General features: G+C 36.4%; 1 protein-coding gene across 4 annotated transcripts in view; it reads right to left on the bottom strand.

Annotated features, from left to right (window-relative positions):
* The window catches only part of LOC145666297 (uncharacterized), a 255,157-nt gene that overhangs the window by 64,745 nt on the left and 169,213 nt on the right, over positions 1 to 21,199 (bottom strand). For 3 of the 4 annotated variants that reach the window (XM_081733373.1, XM_081733376.1, XM_081733374.1), the window contains one exon: positions 3,827 to 5,043. In XM_081733373.1, the coding sequence (XP_081589499.1) occupies positions 3,827 to 4,536 (710 nt within the window). In that variant the 5' untranslated portion in view covers positions 4,537 to 5,043. Of the gene's footprint in view, positions 1 to 3,826; positions 5,044 to 17,256; positions 17,388 to 21,199 lie in introns of all 4 variants that reach the window. The other variant, XM_081733375.1, reaches the window with a different exon arrangement.

The raw sequence follows: 21,199 nt of genomic DNA, 5'->3' as shown, positions 1-21,199 counted from the left end.
TTGGAATTACTTCCTCGCTAGGATTAACTACATTCTAATGCAGAGTTCCGTCGGATGTACAGCTTTTCTATTCATCGTTTAAGAGCAGGATAATTAGCCTCCCACTTTGACCACCGAATCTCTCTGAAATACAGAGCACTTCCATACGCGTATTGTTTATATATATATATCCTTTTCAGAACACAAATCAATTGATGCTGCGTTGTCTAGTTTTATTACTGAGATTTCTCCAATATTCTTAAAAAGAAAGAGATATGCAGCAGGTTTATTTGTCGATTTCTCTACAGTTTTTGATTGTCTACAACATTCTCTTCTATTGAAAAATTTCTGAGGTGTAATATTAGAGACATAGTACAAGAATGTTTTTTTCCCATATCTGATAAATTGTCAACAGATGTAAAACGGTTAACAATATGTACCGTAACTCACATTTTCTTCCAAGGTGCTAATATTTGCATTGGTGTTCCTAATGGCTCAATTCTTTTTTATTCTATATAAACGAACTTTTTCCAATTTGTATTCTCAACATATTGTACTACCTAGGTATATGCTCGTCATTTGCATATTTTAGTAGCAGGGGACAACATAACAGAATTAGAGTGTAATTTGAAGTACATTGTCTAACGTTTCACAAAATGGAATCTCAAAATCAGTTGATGATAAAGAAACGAAACCCTCTTTCATTACATGTATAAATCTCAAACAGTACCTGCTATTCTGTTAAATTCAATTTCCGTATATTACTTATACTCTATCAATTTTTTAGGAGTTTCAATAAATAACAGACTTAGGTGGGATAAACATATGATATTGTTGATCTAAATGTAAAATAATAATAATAATAATAATAATAATAATAATAATAATAATAATAATAATAATAATAATAATAATAATAATAATAATAATAAGTAGTAGTAGTAGTAGTAGTAGTAGTAGTAGTAGTAGTAGTATTTGTTTTGTAATTCGTAAGCTACGTGGTTTTATTTCAGAAAAAAAATTATATTATGCTAAGTTCTAATTGCTATTAAGTATCGGAATTATTTTCTGGAGAGTTTCGTATCTCACTGGCACTGTTTTTCGGCTTACAGAAGAGAACAGTGAGGGCTATTTTTAATCTATGCTTCAACAGCCGAATAAGTGTTTTAACTTTGCTTATTTATGTATATACAAAATTATTGTATATGTTCAAATCAAAGTAAGCCATTATTCCAGATGTCCGCGAATACAACAAAGCTTACAATACAAGCACAATGGAAAACAACACTAGCAAGACAATCTCACATTCAACACCTCTTCAGGACACCGCTGCCACATCCACTTCAAGACCTGAGCCTACAATATCACTCACTATCGTAGCTTAGACATCGAAGGTGTCTTCTGAAGCATCATCCAAACTATTAAATAACTTCTTCAACTTCTGAAGGATTTGAACCTGACCAACATAGTACATGCGCTGCACACCCACATGCCAAAGCTGAAAGCCGCCCCAGATCTGCTCAAAAAATTCACCATCCTCATGAATTTCTTCTCTGAACTATTACCGTAGAGTCAAGAAACCTTTCCATAACTTCAGCATTTCATTGCTCGTTGTAGGAAGCATTTTTCTCGTTTTTATTTTCTAATGTTTTTTTCTTGCTTTTTTAAATTTTGCATTTTGTAAGCCATACACACCAATAGAGAAATAAATCCTGTTACCCACCTCCCAATGATGAAACTACAAATAAATACTCATGTCCCAAGAGAAGGCGTTACCTTCTGGGTTTGCCCATCTTCAGATAGGAATGAAAATACACTTTTTTTTAAAAAAAAAAAAAAGTAATTTTACTCATGCTAATGACATACCTTCATATAATACAAGACAGAAGAACAACTTATATGAAGATTATACTTCCACTTAAAAAAAAAAGAAAAGTGTTCTACAGATGTCCATAAAAGATATAAATTAACTTACAATAAGTTGCCGACATACCTAAAAGATGTTCAAACCATAGAGAAATTCTAAAAAGAGTTGTTCAAGTTTTGATTTTATAAAAGGTATGTTAAAGAATGTTTAGGCTATGTCAACCAAAATTAATGGTACTAATTACTCTGTATATGACAGTTCCCCTATACTGGTCTCTGATAGCTTATGTGCTAAAATGTTCATTAAAGATGATATGATAAAATAAGATTATAGTTATCTTTGTTAATATACCAAGAACCGTGAGTAACATACGACTATGATTGCTAATAGCAAAGATTTAATTTCTTTGCTTTGGCTCTTCCAGTAGATGATCGACTCCACTCTGCAACGCTCAATGAGTTCTCTGAATCTACATCCTGGCCGACTACCTTCGTTTCGTTTCTATTTTTCATCAATTGTTCCGCTCGTGCGACGATTCGACATGGCCTTTTGATCTGATGTAGTGGTTCCACCCTTTTCCATTTAGGCAAAAACTCACACAAATGGTGCTCAACCGAACCAAAGGAACTGTATGCAGTAATGTGATAATTATAGTCACTCTTCCGACAGGAAGTCAATAGGAACACGATTAATCCGTCTTTCTTCAGTTTGTTTAAGTCGGTGAACCCTTTTCCACTTTATTCAATTCAATCAGGCCTTCCATTTTGGAGCACAATTCGGAACTTGATGGCTTTATATTCTGCGGTCCATAATCCTTCTTTCAATTACACTTACATACTTTCTACGCCCTAGAATAAAATCGTGTACTGCCATAGAACATGAGCTACGTACGTATGTGAAACTATGTAAATAAAGACACAAATGCAGTAAGAAACGCGAATTGTGATTGTCGAAACAAAAATGACAGACGAATCTTGACGAAATCGTCACAATCTCGCGAGGTAAGTTTCAAATTCCTACCAAGAATATTCAAGTTGTCCAGAAACAGCTATACACACTTTTAGCCCAACTTAATTATCTTACAGAAATCGAAAATGATACGAGGAAATGTTTCGTTTAGTTTCGACTCTTCTTGAGATTTTGTCAGTGCTCTCAACGATTCTGAAATAGTTCACTTTTCTCAATCCTTCTGAACAATCACCAGGGCATGCCAACTGTTGTTCTGCCAAATCAATAACTAAACTCTTGAACGTGCATTTTAACCAACTGCTCGTTTTTCAATTCCTCATTTATCTCTAACTTTTTAGGCAACTTCAATGGTAAACGGCTAAGGAAGAGGTTTGGCCATGTCCCTTTAAGGGGATAAGAGTTTAGAAAAGAACTTAATATTGTTTCCAAACAAGGTTTTCTGCTAAGTGGAGGAAAAATTTTCCTTTAAAAAAGGGGGAATAAAGACTATCGTGTTTGAACAATAAGTATTGCTATCTCTGACGCTCAATCGCTCGATTGGTCTGCAACTTAATAACAGAAAAGACATTTACACCTGTTGTGTAAAACAATCCCATGCATAAGTAACGGCAATGAAGAAGGATGAAAAAAAGTACCGAAATATCATGACGTGTTTTATAATCAATAATCACCAATCACCAATAAGAGCGACAAACTCTTAGTATCAAGAAACACTAACTCCATTTCTTAATCTATTGATACTTCACCTGTTACCAATACCGTATTATACTCCACGTCACTCGATTTTGGTGTATGACATCAGCCAATAAGCTCGCAGTGCACTGTTACTAAACCTTCACGGAGGAATCTAATCATTTATTATTGATTTTGTTCGTATTTGTGGACACTTATGAATTCGTCACTGAAGGTATGGTAACAGCGCACTGTGAGCTTGTTTGCTGAAGTCATACGCCAATTTGGAGTACGCGGAGTATAGTCTATTCCAAATAACAAGGAACTTTTTGCACTTACCTCTCTCCGCCTTGAGGAGATTTTACAAGTTTGACGGCGAAGAGGAACTGGATGGCGCACACGAGAAGGCAGCACAGGTTGAGGGAAAGTGTGAGAGCACAGAGGGCCAGAGTCACTTCATACACGACGATGTATTCTTCGGCGCTTATGATTTTCACTTGTTCACTTCGGAGGATTTCTTTGATGTCCGTTGTGGTGACGGGGGAGATCTTCAGAAGGAATATCAGGGAGAGAAGCGCCAACAGAAGAGACACCAGACATAACAGTCCCAACGACGTCAGCATCTCCTTCACTCCGGCTTCTTTCGATTGTTGCATGAACCTCGTCACATTTGCCGGAATAACGCGTCTCGGGATATTGAGTCCACCGTTCGCAATCTTAGGAAGGTCCCCATTCCTTTGAGTTGCTGTTGCAGTTGAGATCCCTGTCACGTCATGAAGACTGTGGTGGTCCAGCACCGTGGTCTTTGTCAAATTGGCAGGACTCACACTGCTCGAATTCCCCCCTAAAGAGTGTTTTGATGTACTCAGAGTGCTCAGATTGAGTGTGTGGGAATGGTTGAGTCGCTGGGACATATTTAAACTGAGATTCAGCGGCGGCGGAGAGCGCATTCTGTCCCCCCGTCCGGGATGCATTTCTGCAATTCCATCCACCGTGGCCACAGCAGGCTGGGCTCTGGAATTTGTTGTGGTCAACATGTGCTTTAACATTGGCTGGCTGTTAAACTCGCACGCCGGAATCAACGAATTACTTACAAAGTAAGCCAGGGCAATCTATACACATAACTTTAACTAGAGACATTATGTACTTCATCACTAAACACTGGGATATTGAACCATTGTTGATGCTGAAGGAAGATATAGAAACAAATCACCAGAACCACAAAAATTAAACACTATTAACCTAAAACGAACTTTCACTTAAAGCACTTTGAATACATCCTAGCACTTTTTTCTTCGTTTGGGTACTTTTGTTAAAACTTCATTTTTTCCGCTTTTATTGAGATCAAACTACGGCATTTCTTTTGTGAAACACGCATTGCACTGCGCACCAGGAGAAGCAAATGCCGCTGACATTAAGAACCTGCAGGTTGTTACGTCGTTGTTGCCCTTCCTTCTCGTTGGTGGCTTAGGAGAGGAGATGAAGTTGGTCTTCCTAAGACTTCTGGATCGAAGCCTTAGAAGCTCTCAGGAGCTAAGCTACAGACATTTGGAATCCTGTAAAGAAAAAAGGAAAAGAAAGCTCTTAGTAGAAAGTACACAACGATCGATAAATCTTTAGGGCCTTATGCAGAGTCGTTTTGACGTATGATTAGCGTCATACTAAAGGCCTGACTACTGCAACAAACACATTAGTCGAATTCTTTAGTACGACATTAATCATGCGTCAGAACGTCTCTGCATAAGGCCATTACAGTTTAAGCTTTACCTACAGACAACAACTAACTCTTTTCTCTGCTTGTTAAGTAATATAGAAAAAAAAAATACATTCAGTGGCAGCGAGGCGACTTTGGTTCCCTCGCAAAACTAAAAAAGACGACCTTTGGAAAATGAGTTAAACAACTTGAGAGGCTCCACCGCACTGTAAGATCTGCGGAGCCGTTATCACCACTACTGCGTATATCTTGCATAGCAATTGGTTTTCAACGATATATAACAAGTATTTAATTTTGTTCCTACGAACAAACAAACCAAAAAGAAGTGTAATATCTAGGACAAAATCGAATATCCTAAAACTATGGTTTTGAAATTATTTAGTTAAATTGTTTAAAGAGGCAAAAGATTTAGCTGAAGCAAGGGCTAAAAGCAAGAAAGTATTTGTATGAAAGTATTATGAATTTTTGAAACTAAGAGCGGTCATTTCAAATGAAACACCAATTCGAAACAAAATGAAACGCGTCTAAATATCATTACTAGGGCCTAGATTTATAAAATTGCATATACGCATATCCAAGTTCATATTTTGAAGGTTAGTGTATATTCTAAGGTCATTGGCATATTTCTGCATACATTTAAAGTTACGAATCATTTTAATGTTTTTAACCTCCTGAATCGGAAATTTCGTATGTATAGGACATTTACTTAAAAATATATTTCGCTACCCTCTGAGTAATGCGAATATGGTCTTCTCTATTATTTATTTATTTATTTGCCATCAACACAACAGGCATAAACCCAATTATAGTATTGGCGTATTACAAAATAATTTACAATAGTTTTCTTAAACATAGAGTTCATATTACATACATCAATTTCTTTGTGTTCGATACATATTTTGTTATAAGTAGAACACATTTCCAGATTGGCGATTTCAAGAATACGCTGGTCCTTGCTTTTTTTGCAATAGAACAGGCCAGAGTTATTAGGACGAGTTTTAAGTGTTGGGACATGAAAATTTAGTATTGATATGAAATCCGTACAATTAAACTCGTTTTGTACTATTTTATGGAGAAAAATCAGATGTATCACGTTTCGCCTTTGTTCAAGTGTAGGGATACAGAAGTTCTCTATTAATGTTAGATAGTTTTCATAATATGGATAGATTTAGTTCTCTTGTACGCCAAATATTTGATAAATTTAGATTGGACCTTTTCCAGTTGGTATCGGTGTTGGTGTTGTGATGGTTTCCAGATCACAGCAGCATATTCCAGTTTTGATCGGACATAGGAATAATACATTTTTGTTAGTGTGGTAATATTGTTAAATTCCTTTCCTGTTCTAATTATGAACCCTAACATCTTGAGAGATTCATTAACTATGGTCTCTATATGGTTATTAAACGTTAGTTTCGTATCAAATGTAACTCCAAAACCTTTGATCAAATTTAATCTATTTAGCAAGATCTGATTCATTGAGTAATTACACTTTATTTGATTTTTGTTTCTGGTAAACGATAAAATGTTACATTTGTTGATGTTTTACATTAAGTTTGTTAAGAGAACACCAATTAGCAATATTTTCCATGTCACGTTGTAAATTGAGAAAGTCATGGATGGTCTTTATCCTACCGTATATTTTGAGGTCATCAGCAAAAAGCAATTTGTTACTTAATAATATATTATAAATTTATTAGTTTCATTCATGTCCATTTCTCCACATTTGTTGACACAGTTACGTGTCTGGAAACTCACATTGCACCCCTCTATATGAGTCACTCGAACTTGTTAAAAAAACAAGTTCTTTAAGTTCTGCGCAAAGCGAAATGAGCCCTTTTGGGATTTCCACTTTTTGAGGTACATTTTAGACTTTCAGTCAAATAACTACTGCTTCCTTGCTATTTATCGTAGGATCATGGTTCATACCTCGTTTTTTTCTTTCTTTTTCAGAATAGAACATCCTTTCCAACGGTACCAATCGCTTGTCCGTATTATACACCAAAAACGGGAAAATTTAGGAAAACCGGGAATTTTTCGAAAAAAAAATCAAAATTTTGCGCCACTCTGGCACGGGCCTGGGTTCACGTAGAGATCTGAAAATCTCTTGGAAACTACGTAATTATGTACACAACGTGTGTGCAAAATTTCAATCTTGTGTCTTGAAAACAAAGGGCGTCTGAAGGTGACCCATTTTATATATATAAATATTCTAAAATTTTTCTGGATCATTACTGTTTGGCCTAGGGTCATGGTTCAAACGCTATTTTCTTCAGTATAACAGGCCCTTTCCAACGGTACCACTCACATGTCCGTATCATACACCTGAACCGGAAAATCCGAAAAAAAAAAAAAAAAAAGAGATTTTTCCTGAAAAATCACCTCCTCAGAATAGATGCCTCCCTCTGGCCTGGGCCAGGATTCACGTAGGGATTAAAAAAAAAAAGAGGGAGAGAGAGAAATACTCATAGGTGCACACAATCCGTATGAAAAATTTCAATCTGACATTTTGGAAACTAAGGGCATGAAAAATTTTTGAAATTTGTCCTAAGAAAAATGTCACGCCCCTCCGCTCCCGCTTGGCGCCGCAAATTTAACAATCTGGTTTCAAAACGCATCACGGATGTTCTTTGGTCCATGCTTGACTTGACCAATAAAAAACCGGCTTAAATGCCTGTTATAGGACCTAAATAAGTGGTCAAAGACAGCATCACTCTATGGTAACTATAGTTACCATAAATCCTAAAAGAGCTAGAAAACATAAAGAGAAATTGGATATAGTGCTTAGCTCAAATCCAGTATAAGGTGATTAGTTCATATCGAAGATTGAGTCAATCAGCCAGTCCATATGTGAATGAATCTGTGCCCAATGAATGCTCCGAACTTACTGTATTATTTGTACAAATATTGCCAATCACCAGTTGATCTTCAAAGATAATTTTCGGGATATTAATTTTTTTTTAGCAGACAATAGATGAGTTTTGATACCTGAAAACTTTGAAAAATTTCCTGTTGGTTTAGTGTGGAAATGCACTTCACACACAGTAAACTCTGTAAACGAGTGAATTTGAAATAAACAAACAGGTTTCTTAAATGCATGTTACTACATTTATGATGCATATTTTCTTACCTTTTACTGCATATCAATCCAGACTCAGAGATTACTTAATTCAATAAGAATCTAATTTTGTACTATATTGGTTTAATGAGGAAAAAATCCTATTTTTACTTTGAAACTAAAAAGGCTAGAGTTCAAAAGCAATTCTTAATTGTCTGATGCATAGACTATTCTAAACACAACAACACACTGAACAAGGCTGTGATCAAAAATATATACGTATAAAAACACAAATACGTAAGTTTCAACACCCTGTGTCTTCATCAGATTTGGAGAGCAAGTTTCATGAAGATACAGTTACGGTATTGAAACTATACGTATTTTTTTTTCTTTCTTTATCACATAGCCTTGCTACAGTGTGTTGTTGCGTTTAGTTTGACAATACGGAAACAAGGCCTGGTAGAACAATTATAGACCAGCCTACAATTACAACGACGCTATTCAATACTAGTTTGAAATATGAATTCCACAAAGTGCATATTATTATTGGAAAAGCTGTTTGAAAATTTTGCTTCTAGATAATTTTTTTCAATAGCCCTTTGCGAGGAAAATCACTGGTAATATTAAAAACAAACAAACAAAAGAAGCTGATCTCAGTTATTTCACTTTAAAATATCATATAAAAGCGTAATGTATAACTAACACTTCACATCACATTTTATAATAATACTTTTTTAAAAATATATTCTATTATAATTTGGGGGATTATTCAGTTCCATATACATAGACTTCCTTGAAATGTTTCGGAGGACAAGCTAGACTTCTTCATGACTTAAACGAGGATATTCAACAATACAGGAAAATCTAAAGTTGATATTATTTCTTGCCATTTGAAAAGTGCGTCTCATGTTGAATATGTTTTTGAAATGAAATCTTCGAGTTTTACGTCCCACGGGTATGCTGGTTAGGCTAAAGGAGACGGTGATGATGACAAATGAATGAAGTGATGGAATGAAGAAAGTGGAAGATCCCCGAGGAAACCCACATACACGGTGTTTGTCCACCACAAAGTTCATTTGGCGGTGCCTCGGATCGAACCCGAAATCCCAAGCACCAGAGAAACCAACACTATCTTACTTACGCAAGCCTGGAACGTAATAAAATTATTAGATGAACGTCCCATGTTAATGGTCTTTCAGATGAAGGAGATGGATGATCGACAGAAATAAGCGATTATGATTGACAAAAATTGTGAAATGAAAATGTCGGAGGAAACAGAATAACTTGAGTAAATACTGACAAGATAGTAATGAAAATTATTTATAAATATTTGATGCAATATAAGTCCTATAATGCTTCATCTAACTTGTCATTTGAAGCTCCAATACAAGAAATGTTAGAGTTAACGTATGATGGCACAACATAGTATTCATATCTAACAGGTCTAAGGCAAGTGATAACATATTTTTCTTTCTTTTCAAAAATATATACACAAAATCTTCATTCATGTATCACATTTCATAAATCATCAATAACCCTAACATGTTATATCAGTCATTTTTTACGGAAAAATCTAGAAGAGGGGGTGATTTTTCTTTGGAGGAAATTTTTCGAAGACGTTTTACAAGTATAATACTGTTCGTATTTCACATAGGGTTACCAACCGGACAGTTCCGTTTTTGACCTCCTTGTTCGGTGTCCGGTACGACCTCAAAATCGGACTTTAAAATGTCCGGTAATTTTTCTTCTTACTAGTCCTATTCTCTGTTCTATTCAGATTATTTTGGAGTGACGAAAGGAATCGTTTATCTATGAACATGGTTAAACTAGAGCTTATAATTCGCTTTGATATCTACCTATTAGTCCTGGGGAGAATATATATATATCTTATATATGTTGATTTTTCCTCTTACTAGTCCTATTCTCTGTTCTATTCAGATTATTTTGGAGTGACGAAAGGAATCGTTTGTCTATGAACATGGTTAAAGTAGAGCTTATAATTCGCTTTGATATCTACCTATTAGTCCTGGGGAGAATATATATATATATCTTATATATGTTGATTTTTCCTCTTACTAGTCCTACTCTCTGTTCTATTCAGATTATTTTGGAGTGACGAAAGGAATCGTTTGTCTATGAACATGGTTAAACTAGAGCTTATAATTCGCTTTGATATCTACCTATTAGTCCTGGGGAGAATATATATATATCTTATATATGTTGATTTTTCCTCTTACTAGTCCTATTCTCTGTTCTATTCAGATTATTTTGGAGTGACGAAAGGAATCGTTTGTCTATGAACATGGTTAAAGTAGAGCTTATAATTCGCTTTGATATCTACCTATTAGTCCTGGGGAGAATATATATATATATCTTATATATGTTGATTTTTCCTCTTACTAGTCCTATTCTCTGTTCTATTCAGATTATTTTGGAGTGACGAAAGGAATCGTTTGTCTATGAACATGGTTAAACTAGAGCTTATAATTCGCTTTGATATCTACCTATTAGTCCTGGGGAGAATATATATATATCTCATAGATATGTTGATTTTTCCTCTTACTAGTCCTATTCTCTGTTCTATTCAGATTATTTTGGAGTGACGAAAGGAATCGTTTGTCTATGAACATGGTTAAACTAGAGCTTATAATTCGCTTTGATATCTACCTATTAGTCCTGGGGAGAATATATATATATATCTTATATATGTTGATTTTTCCTCTTACTAGTCCTATTCTCTGTTCTATTCAGATTATTTTGGAGTGACGAAAGGAATCGTTTGTCTATGAACATGGTTAAACTAGAGCTTATAATTCGCTTTGATATCTACCTATTAGTCCTGGGGAGAATATATATATATATCTTATATATGTTGATTTTTCCTCTTAGTAGTCCTATTCTCTGTTCTATTCAGATTATTTTGGAGTGACGAAAGGAATCGTTTGTCTATGAACATGGTTAAAGTAGAGCTTATAATTCGCTTTGATATCTACCTATTAGTCCTGGGGAGAATATATATATATCTTATATATGTTGATTTTTCCCCTTACTAGTCCTATTCTCTGTTCTATTCAGATTATTTTGGAGAGACGAAAGGAATCGTTTGTCTATGAACATGGTTAAAGTAGAGCTTATAATTCGCTTTGATATCGACCTGTCATGCGAGGAATTTGTTGAAGAATTGAAGGCAGGAATATTTACTGAACTTATCAAAATTGCTAAAGGTTAACAAAAGTAAATTTTCAAGAGTGCAGCTAGCACTGCTTCATCCTCAGCTACATCTTCTAATTAAATAATGCATCGAGATCTAGTAAAAGTATGTAGTCATTATGAGATATTATGTATCAGCCCCAGCGAAGCTGGTAACTTATTTTTCAACTATATTTTGTGCATGCTATAATTATATTGCTAATTATATTTTCTTTTCTGTTTCAAATACGATGGTCGACTAAAAAAATTATTATGGCTCAACTAAATTGGAATAAATAAGTTTAATAAATGCTTCAAAACTAACTAAAGTTATTAAATTCGAACTTAGAATCGCTCAATTTTGTAAAGTAACCACTTTTAGGTTGTTCTCATTTTTGACGAGCGATGACGTCACAATTTCAAGAAGAGGCCTCCAGGAGGGTGCCCTGTACTTCCATATTCAAAAGTTGGCAACCGTAGAAAATGTTTCACTAATAACTGCAGTACAACAAGATTTAGTTTAAGAAATTGGAACAAGAAAGTTTAGTAAGACGGACTGTACCTTTTAATTACACTCCTTTTCAGCAGTGCCGTCATATTAGTGTAAAATTAAATAAATCAGGGCGCAAAATTTCAGTCAGACGCACAAGCCATTCCAAATATGATGTCGCCAGCATCTCTCACGTACAAATTATGAGAAGCTCTTCCACGGCCTTTGGTTTGACAAAGAATCACATCAGGGCATTTGAAGAGATCACATCAGGGCACAAAATTTCAAAACCAGACAATTAAATTCAGGATAATCAATTTTGAGTTGGGCACTTCATATTTATTTATTTTATTTATTTAACAATCACCAGATACAGCTCAGAGGCCATTTTATACTGGATATTTAACAACAACAATGGAATGGATTTGGGAAGGTATCGGCCAGGGCCTGTCTTAGTAGGTACCATCCCGGCATTTGCCTGGTAAGATTGAGGGAAACCCTGGAAAACCCCAATCAGGATGGTCGGCAGCGGGAATCGAACCCGCGACCTCCCGAATGCGAAGCCAACGCTCTACCACTTGAGCTACTTCGCTCGGTAAATGTTATAAAATATCTTAGCTTTTAAGACCACGTTGATGTAACTGTCTCTCGCTCTGCACTGAAGTAAGAGTTGGTTATTGCAGTTTTTGGGATCAGAGTTCTTAACTCAAGGACCATTGATGGAAATTGTCAGCAAACCATCCAGTGTGTCAGTCTTCAGTGAATTCCTGTAGGCAGTCTTAACTCTGTCGAAACTGCTGAAGCCTCTCTCACATGAAGCGGTACTCACGGGTAAAACTGAACAAAATTTGACAATTGGAAGCAAATTTGGGAATCTCGTAATGAAGTTTTCACTGTAAATCTTTTTCAGTGTCTGATTCAACGTCAATGAAGCAAACAAAAGTTTATATTCTGCCCACTCTGCTAAGACAAGGTACACTTTTTTCACTGTATAAATCTGGTTGCAAGTACTCAAAAAGCAGTTTTATTTCTTCTACACCAAATTCAAGGATTTTTCTTTTAGGAGGCCAACCCAAAGTGTCAAACATATATTGAACAGACAGAACTACCTCTGATGATACAAATTGCAACCGTTCTGTTATGTACATTTTCGCATTCTTGATTAACTTTGGTTTCATACTCTGGCACTCTTGCTCTCCGGATTGAACATTTGTGAGCTGCGAAACAGAAACTACGGAGCCCTGTGGGTTTAGGCAGAAACCATTCCTACTGAACACTGGTCGCCACCTCTAAATTTCTAGTCGCCAATTCTGACCGGAAATTTTGCCCCTTAAATACCCCATCAGGATGCCGCGGTCGGCAAGAGGGATTGCCGCCGTCGACGGTGGCAGGCCGCCGGTAGGCAGCCGGCACCCGTCCGCGGCGGCACGACGATCTACTTGTTCAAAATTGCCGACCTTTTGCCGAGGCGGCAAGCGGTCGAAAATCGTAAAAAATAATGCCCTTTGCCGACTCTTTGCCGACTGTTGCCGACCGCCAGAGTCGGCAAAACAGTCGGAAAGACCTCTTTCCGACCCTCTGCCGACTTCTTATGCCGGCCTCTTTTCGACGGCGGCGCCGGCGCATTTACTCCACCTTTTCGGCTGTTTGCCGACTGCTCGGCAAGGCAACTTTCCGACGGCGGCGCCGGCGCATTTAATGCTCATTTCCGGCTGTTTGCCGACTGCTCGGCAAGTCAACTTCTCGACGGCGGCGCCGGCGCATTTAATGCTAATTACCGGCTGTTTGCCGACTGCTCGGCAAGGCAACTGTTCGACGGCGGCGCCGGCGCATTTTATGCGCCTTTCCGGCTGTTTGCCGACTGCTGGAAAGGACCTCTTTTCGACGTCGGCTTCCCGATTCTCCACTGGCGGCATCCGACTTCTTGCCGCCGTCGAAAAGTGGCCCTTTGCCAACTGGAAATCAACGCTTCAGGAAGGCAAAATTTTCATCAGCTTTTACATTAGTCTTGCCTAAGTCTTCCTCCATGCTATGATTTCTCGACAAGGAGCACCCTTGGAAGTTCTTGAAGTATAAACTTGCATTTTTTTGTGTGTCCCAGTACAAAATTTGTTCTTTTGTCTTTTTTGCAGCACTTTCAGCCAAAAAACAAGAAATTGAATGGGATATGGAAGTATTATATACTTTCAGAACTAGCAATTGTGCCCTTCATGAGAAATCATAGCACGGAGGCAAACTTAGGCAAAGCTACTCTAAAAAGTGGTGAAAATTTTGCCTTCCTGAAGGGTTGATATCCAGTCGGCAAAGGGCTACTTTTCGACTGCGGCAAGAGGTCGAATGCCGCCTGTGGGAGAATTGAGAAGCTGACATCGAAAAGAGGTCCTTTCGAGCAGTCGGTAAACAATCGGAAAGGCGCATAAAATGCGCCAGCGCCGCCGGTGGAAAGTTGCCTTTCCGACCAGTCGACAGACAGCAGAAAAGATGCGTAGCACTGCAATGAAAATCATGGCGGATTCCCACCAGTAATAAAAATCAAATGAAATCTTTAATTTTACGTCCCACGGATATGCCGGTTAGGCTAAAGGAGACGGTGATGATGAATAATGAATGAAATGGTGGAATAAAGAAAGTGGGAGGAAACGGGAGAACCCCGAGAAAACCCACGCATACGGTGTTTGTCCACCACAAGGTTCACTTGGCGGGAGTAGGGTTTGAACCCGAGACCCCTAACACCAGAGGTGAACGCTCTACCACTGAGCCACCGCGCTCCCCCCACCAGTAATATTGCACTCGGTACATACGCAGTACATTTCTACAATTCTCAGTACGATTTAAGTGCTATATAGAGGAAAAGTATCTGGGAATGACTTACAAATGCTTAAAAGCGAACCAAAAATAACAACTGAGCAGCTAATAATGAACGTTAAGAATAATTCAATTAACATGTCTGTGCGCCTAATGTGAAAAACTTATAACAGTCAGTACATTTTCCTCCTGAAAGCACATCTTTCACTATCACGACCACTAGGAACAACACTGTTCTATGCAATCAAAATTTGCTAGTTGCAAACGCTTTCTTCGAAAAAAAAAAAAAGCCGCAGCAATCCGTCGGAAATACGGTCTTTTTAGGTTGTCGTTTTCCCATCAACTATTGGAAAAGGATTTTAAACGTCAATGATTTTCTAAATTTTTTTAAAGTACAGGGGTCACACTCCCAATGGAAAATGAGATTTAAATAAAAATTAATGAAGTAAAAATTATAAATAAAAATACTGTAATAAAAGGTATGTGGTGGCGGAGAGATTCAAACCGAGCCTACACGCAAAAAAAAAAAAAAAAGGTTAAAGTAAACAAGAAAAAGGTGGAGAGTAACCATGTTAGTTTGTCAATATATGGAAAACAGAGACGTGTATCCAAGCAGCCAAGCCAAAATGTCTCTGCATTTGTTGTAACTTTGGTATATATAAAAAAAAAAAAAAAAAAAAAAAAAAAGTGGCCGGAGCGATCACTTGTCTGCTTACACCCATGACTATATTCGTAGAAACCAAACACTGAAATGCACTAAATACAAGTTCTAACGACTAAGCTGTCAGTTCTAACTCTATGCCTTAAATATTTATTTAAATACACTTTAAAAGTGGAAATCATATTAAGATAAAATAACAATTAAGTAGGTAACTAATTGTTCATTTAATGCGTTCCTATATGATTTATACATTAATTGTATACAATGAAACAGAAAAATGTGAGAAAATAATTTATATCGTAAATGAAACAGCCACATGCACAGTATACTCATAGTGCATACCCATTATATAGAGAAAAAAGGTTAATGAAGTCATTTACATAAAAAATGAAGTGTTTTAACATAATACTTTGCAAAGATCCTTTGTTTTAAAGGAATTCTTTAAGAGAATAAATGAAGGGAAGATCACAATTTTTTCTGGTCTATATTAGCACTAAAAACACACCAAATTGTATTAACAAAATACAATGCACATCGTATTAACTTATATACATTAGCCTATGTAATGAACCTTATCATCATTTAGAAGTTATATGTAATATACCTTCGGATGTACTACTACTTTTTTTTTTTTTTTTTTTTAAACAGAAATTTGTAGCATTCCATAACATTGAGTTTTAACACGGATAGCCTTCATACAGTATGTAAAATCAGAAAAGCAAATATATATGAAGTGATTACAATGTTCAAAAAAGCACTATATTATTCTAAAGAATTCCTGCTATCCATATTTTGTCTTGAATAACTCAGCCATTTTTCTTTTTTAGCCCATTGATATATACGAGGAAATCTTCCTCTGTTTCTTTGAGATTTTAAGGGTTTTACTTTTTATTATTTTTCTTCAGGTCTATTTAAATGTCTCTTACTTTGTGGAAATAAAATTCTGTGTTGTATGTTTTTAATATTCATAAATGACATCTAATTTAAATAATAATATACTTATATATACTAAAAGATCATTTTGACAAAGCAAGGGACATTTAAATAGATATTCAGAAGAAATCAGTAAAATCAGAACATCAAAAATTTTATTCATTTCAAAGAAAAGGAAGAATACTTCCCCTACAAATCAATGGGATAGAAAAGAAAGGAGGCGATGGTACTGAACCTCACCGTTAAGGAGCTTGTACTCTGAGAAATATAATTACACTTTGTCTCTTAACTGATTCCACGCAAAAAAAAAAAAAAAAAAAAAAAAAGTTAAGAACAATATCAAACAACAGTTGTCTTTATAATTGAAGAAAACTTCAAACCTATGAAATAGTAATGTAGAATTTAAATAGCTCAGAATCAGGATTGTGAGAATATAGAGAGATACAGAAAATTTTACAACACTGCATAGAAAAGATGAAGTAATAATAAGAAAAGAATTTAACGACAAAAACTGGGATAGGGAGACTAAGGTAATATTGGCAAAACAAAAATCAATTTCAAAGCCGTAATTCTCAATATTCGCTTCAAAGGTAAGTGATGACCATAATTCCCGTGTGATTTGAAATAAACCGCATTAAAATGGGAAATGTTTTACAAATGTTATGATTGAATGAAATTCACCCGTTCTAAAAGGAAAAAAAAAAAAAAAAACTGTAGTCCCACATATATCCTACCACTCTTCACAAATATCTTTAAGGATGTTAGTACATATGATGTCAATACTCTCCGTTAGTGGCGTAGGGAAGGGGGGCCCAGAGAGGCCGGGCCCCCAAAAAGGTCCGACAATGTAGTTTGATGTTTGTAATTTTTTAGATATTTTTGTGTTTATATATTTTTTTGTTTGGAATTGTTCCATATGTACCTATAACAGCACTTGCCCCACCAAACACACATCCTGGCTACGCTACTGCTCTCTGTGGGTCTTCTTCCATTGCAACACTTCTGTATTTCTTGAGCAACATTTCCCCTTGCTTCCAGAAATAAATGAACTATCTAAAATAGAACAAATATAATGCTTTGTAAAATATACTCTTCAATGTGTACGGCGTTGGCACATCACGTATATTTATTACAATCGAAAATATACTTCATCACACCAAAACCAAACCAAACTACACAGTGTAATAGACCTTGTTGCAATGAACCGGCTTCAACGCTATATGTTAGACGCTATATGTTACAAGAAAACCTGTAAGAGTAATGAAAACTGTAGTCACTGATGAAGAATTCAATTACGTCGAAACAGTTAACTTTTACTTAACCTTTTGTCACTCGCGCTGTTGGAAAAAAAGCAAACAGGTGAGTAAAAACTAATGATTTTTACGAATGGGGTCGCATTAGCGGAGTCACCCTCACTGCTATTCCTCAAGTGGCTCCTTCCCCTCTTTCACCCTAAAGCTCGCTGACGTGCTGCAATTGTAGTAGCTTCCAGTACAGGTTGAGGAAATAGTTTCGTCTGCGTTTGCTTTTTTCAAACGCGCGAGTAGTTCCGTGATAACACTAGCAAACATATATTTTTATGGAGTTTGAAATTTTCCAACGCGCGATCGTTAATGTGATAATTACTGTTTATGAGTGAAGTTTTGTTTTTCTAAGCAATGTCTCGCTTCTTGAATAGAAGTGAGATAGAGAAGTGGCTTGACAATATTAGTGATGAGTCTGATGTTAACTATCGAAAATTAGTGGCTGCTGAAAGTGATGCGAATTGAAGTAATGAAAAAGTGAATGAAGATGATATTGATCATGATAGTGAAGCAAATAAGAACAGTGTAGATGCAGATTCAGATGCAAACGATATGGATGTGAATTACAGTTACAGTGAAAATATTGTTTCATTGGGAAAGACAGGAAAACAAAATGTAAATAGTAACTGGCAGCATCAGCAAAGACAAAGTGTAAAAACATTGTGAAAAAGATGCTAGAACCGAAGTTTACTGCTAAGGGTATCACTGAGTAAACAGTTTTTTTTTTTTTTTTTCGAAATTTATCGATATAGCCGTGATTGATGAAATTGTAAAATGTACTAACAATTATTTGGATAAATTACGAACAAGTTTCGGCGAAGAACGCACTGCAACTGTACAGCAACTTCAAGGGCAAAATTAATGACTTTATTTCGACGTCTTTATTTGATTGCCAAAAGAAAGGAGCACGTGATGATGTACGATCACTGTGGACATGTGACGGAACAGGAATTCTAATCGTAAGAGCAGCAATGAGTTACACGAGCTTTTTACTGCTACTCAGGGCATTAGATTCGATGATTTCGAAAGCCGATCTCAGAGAAGAGATATTGACAAGCTATAGATAAAACACACTGACTTGACACCTAGTTTTCTGTTCCAAGCGTTGCTATCGGCTGAAGGAATTCACTCCCTTTCGCCAAGGCTCTCTCGTTTAGCAACAGCTGAACCCTTATTGGCTCAACGCGTGGATGTGTCGATGGTTTGAACTTTAGTTCGCATTTTTGCCACGGATCAAGACATTTTGACAGCACTATAGCAACAATTCCAAATATCCTAAGTATTTACTCAACAATTGCATGCATTACTTCAAATAAGTTTACTAAATATATTGTTTGTATCTCAAAATGTCAATGTTGGAAAAAAGCAAACGCGCGAGTAGTTATGTTACTAAATTTGGCGCGAGTGACAAAAGGTTAATCTTTATTACAACAGTACGGTCGCCACCCCAAACGAGAATCAGAAAAGAAAAGAAATCCTGCCGTATATCCAATGGTAGGAATTTGAGTTTCTTGAGAAATCTTTGAAACATTACCTTGAAGCTGCAAGTTAAACAATAAATCCCTAAGTCCCTCACCAGACAAAAAGATGTATTAAAATAGAATATTATATTTAGTGAAGATAGCATTATATTACTTTGAAATAGAACTTCGATACGCGTCAGGGTTTTGCGACACTATTGTATTGGCAATTGAGAATTTTGTATTCGGCTGAATACAAAATATTACATCTTAAAATAAAACCTTGTTAATGGAACAAATAAAATGCACATATACTTAAATAAACTACAGGTAAAATCGATCAGGTGGGCAAAAATGATAAAAGTTTCAAAACAAATACATTTTATGTTCTCCTAGGAGTCAATTTGAGTAACATATCTAAAACACAAACCATCTGTAATAAGAATTCAATCGAATGAACATAACTTTGAGAAACGCTATTAAAAAAAAAATCACAAAACTATAACTTTACATTTGTTCGTTTGTCTGCCGAGCTCCTTTATGGCTGAGCGGTTAGTGTACGCGTCTTAGGCGTGGGTGACCCGGGTTTGCTTCCCGGAGAGAGCTCACGTGGTTCGGATTCCACCTTAATCAGTAGGTCCCGTCTTATATAGCCTCGCTGCTGAAAGGGACGTTAAACACAAAATCAACTCAACTTTCGGCCTTTTAAGTTAAAATTTTCAGAGTACAAGCACAAGACACTCTAAATTCCCTGTTTAGATTTTGGCGGCATACCAACGTAATATATCAAAATGGCGGCCATTTTGTCAAATGAACGAGTATCTACGCTACGAAGCGCAATTTTCAGTCTTTTAAGTTGAAATTTTGACGGTAGAAGCACAAGATATGCTAAATTTGCTGTGTAGATTTTCTCGGCGGTCCAATGTAAAAAAAAAAAATAATCAAAATGGCGGCCATTTTTTCAAAACGGCAGTGAGTAGAAAATTGTTGCAAGTTGTGACAATGACAATATTGAAATATAAATCACATTTTAACACTTTTACCCCAAAGACATTGAAATATTTCGAAAAAAAAACGATTAAACCCGAAAAAAACCCAATTAAACTCGAAAAACAGCCGAAAAAATGGGCCCAGGTGGGTTTCGTTTTTTCAAAAAAGCCCGGGGTTTTTTCAAACCCTCGTTCATGATGAGCTTTTCTCCTCAAAAAAGTTTTAATAGTAGTCGCTAATGGTTTTCTACAGATGTTAATGTTAAATTATTAAATTTTTTCAAACTTCCGATGTCCAAGTTTTTGTACCTACACATCGTGAAACAGTGTCAGGAGAAAGGGTTAACACTCGGAAAATGAAAATGAAATATTTGAGTTTTACGTCCCACGATTATGCCGGTTAGGCTAAAGGAGACGGTGATGATGAGAGATGAATGAAAATGGTGGAATGAAGAAAGTGGGAGGAAACGGGAGAATCCCAAGAAAACCCACGCACACGGTGTTTGTCCACCACAAAGTTCACTTGACAGGAGCAGGGTTTGAACCAGGAATCCCATGCACCAGAGATGAACGCTCTACCACTGAGCCACCGCGGCCAGCAAAAAATCAAAATAAGACAGTCTGGTGCAGGTGTAGTTTTGGTGCACTACATTTTGGAAGATTTACAGGTAAAATTCAATACTTTCCATGAAAAGACATGTTTATAAGGAACGAATTTCTACAGGTAACTTAATTACATACAATGTAATACAACTGTATCTTACGTTTACTAATGTTAAACCATTACAAGTGCTTTACGACGAATAAAACAAATGAGTGCATATGAAAAATGGCTCTATTAGATGTTATTTTCCACGGGCGGCTTATTTCTGCACCGTGTACACCGGCATCATATTTCTGCACAGCGTGCAGAACCTGTATTTTGTTTGCAAGTGGAGAGTTACTAGTATGAAACAACAACAAGTGTTGTTGAAACTTGTATTATTCTCAAAACGCACTTCCTTCCACTACCCTCACTTCTCCGCATACACACTATCGCAGACGTGCCTGCTTCCTTCGGACGTATTCCCGCGCGGGCCCACCAGCTTCGCCCTATCTGACTCGGTTCGATA

This window comes from Thermobia domestica, chromosome 12 (assembly GCF_964235325.1).
Source record: "Thermobia domestica chromosome 12, izTheDome1.hap1.1, whole genome shotgun sequence".
Taxonomy (NCBI): domain Eukaryota; kingdom Metazoa; phylum Arthropoda; class Insecta; order Zygentoma; family Lepismatidae; genus Thermobia; species Thermobia domestica.
This window is presented reverse-complemented; position numbering and strand designations above follow the sequence as displayed.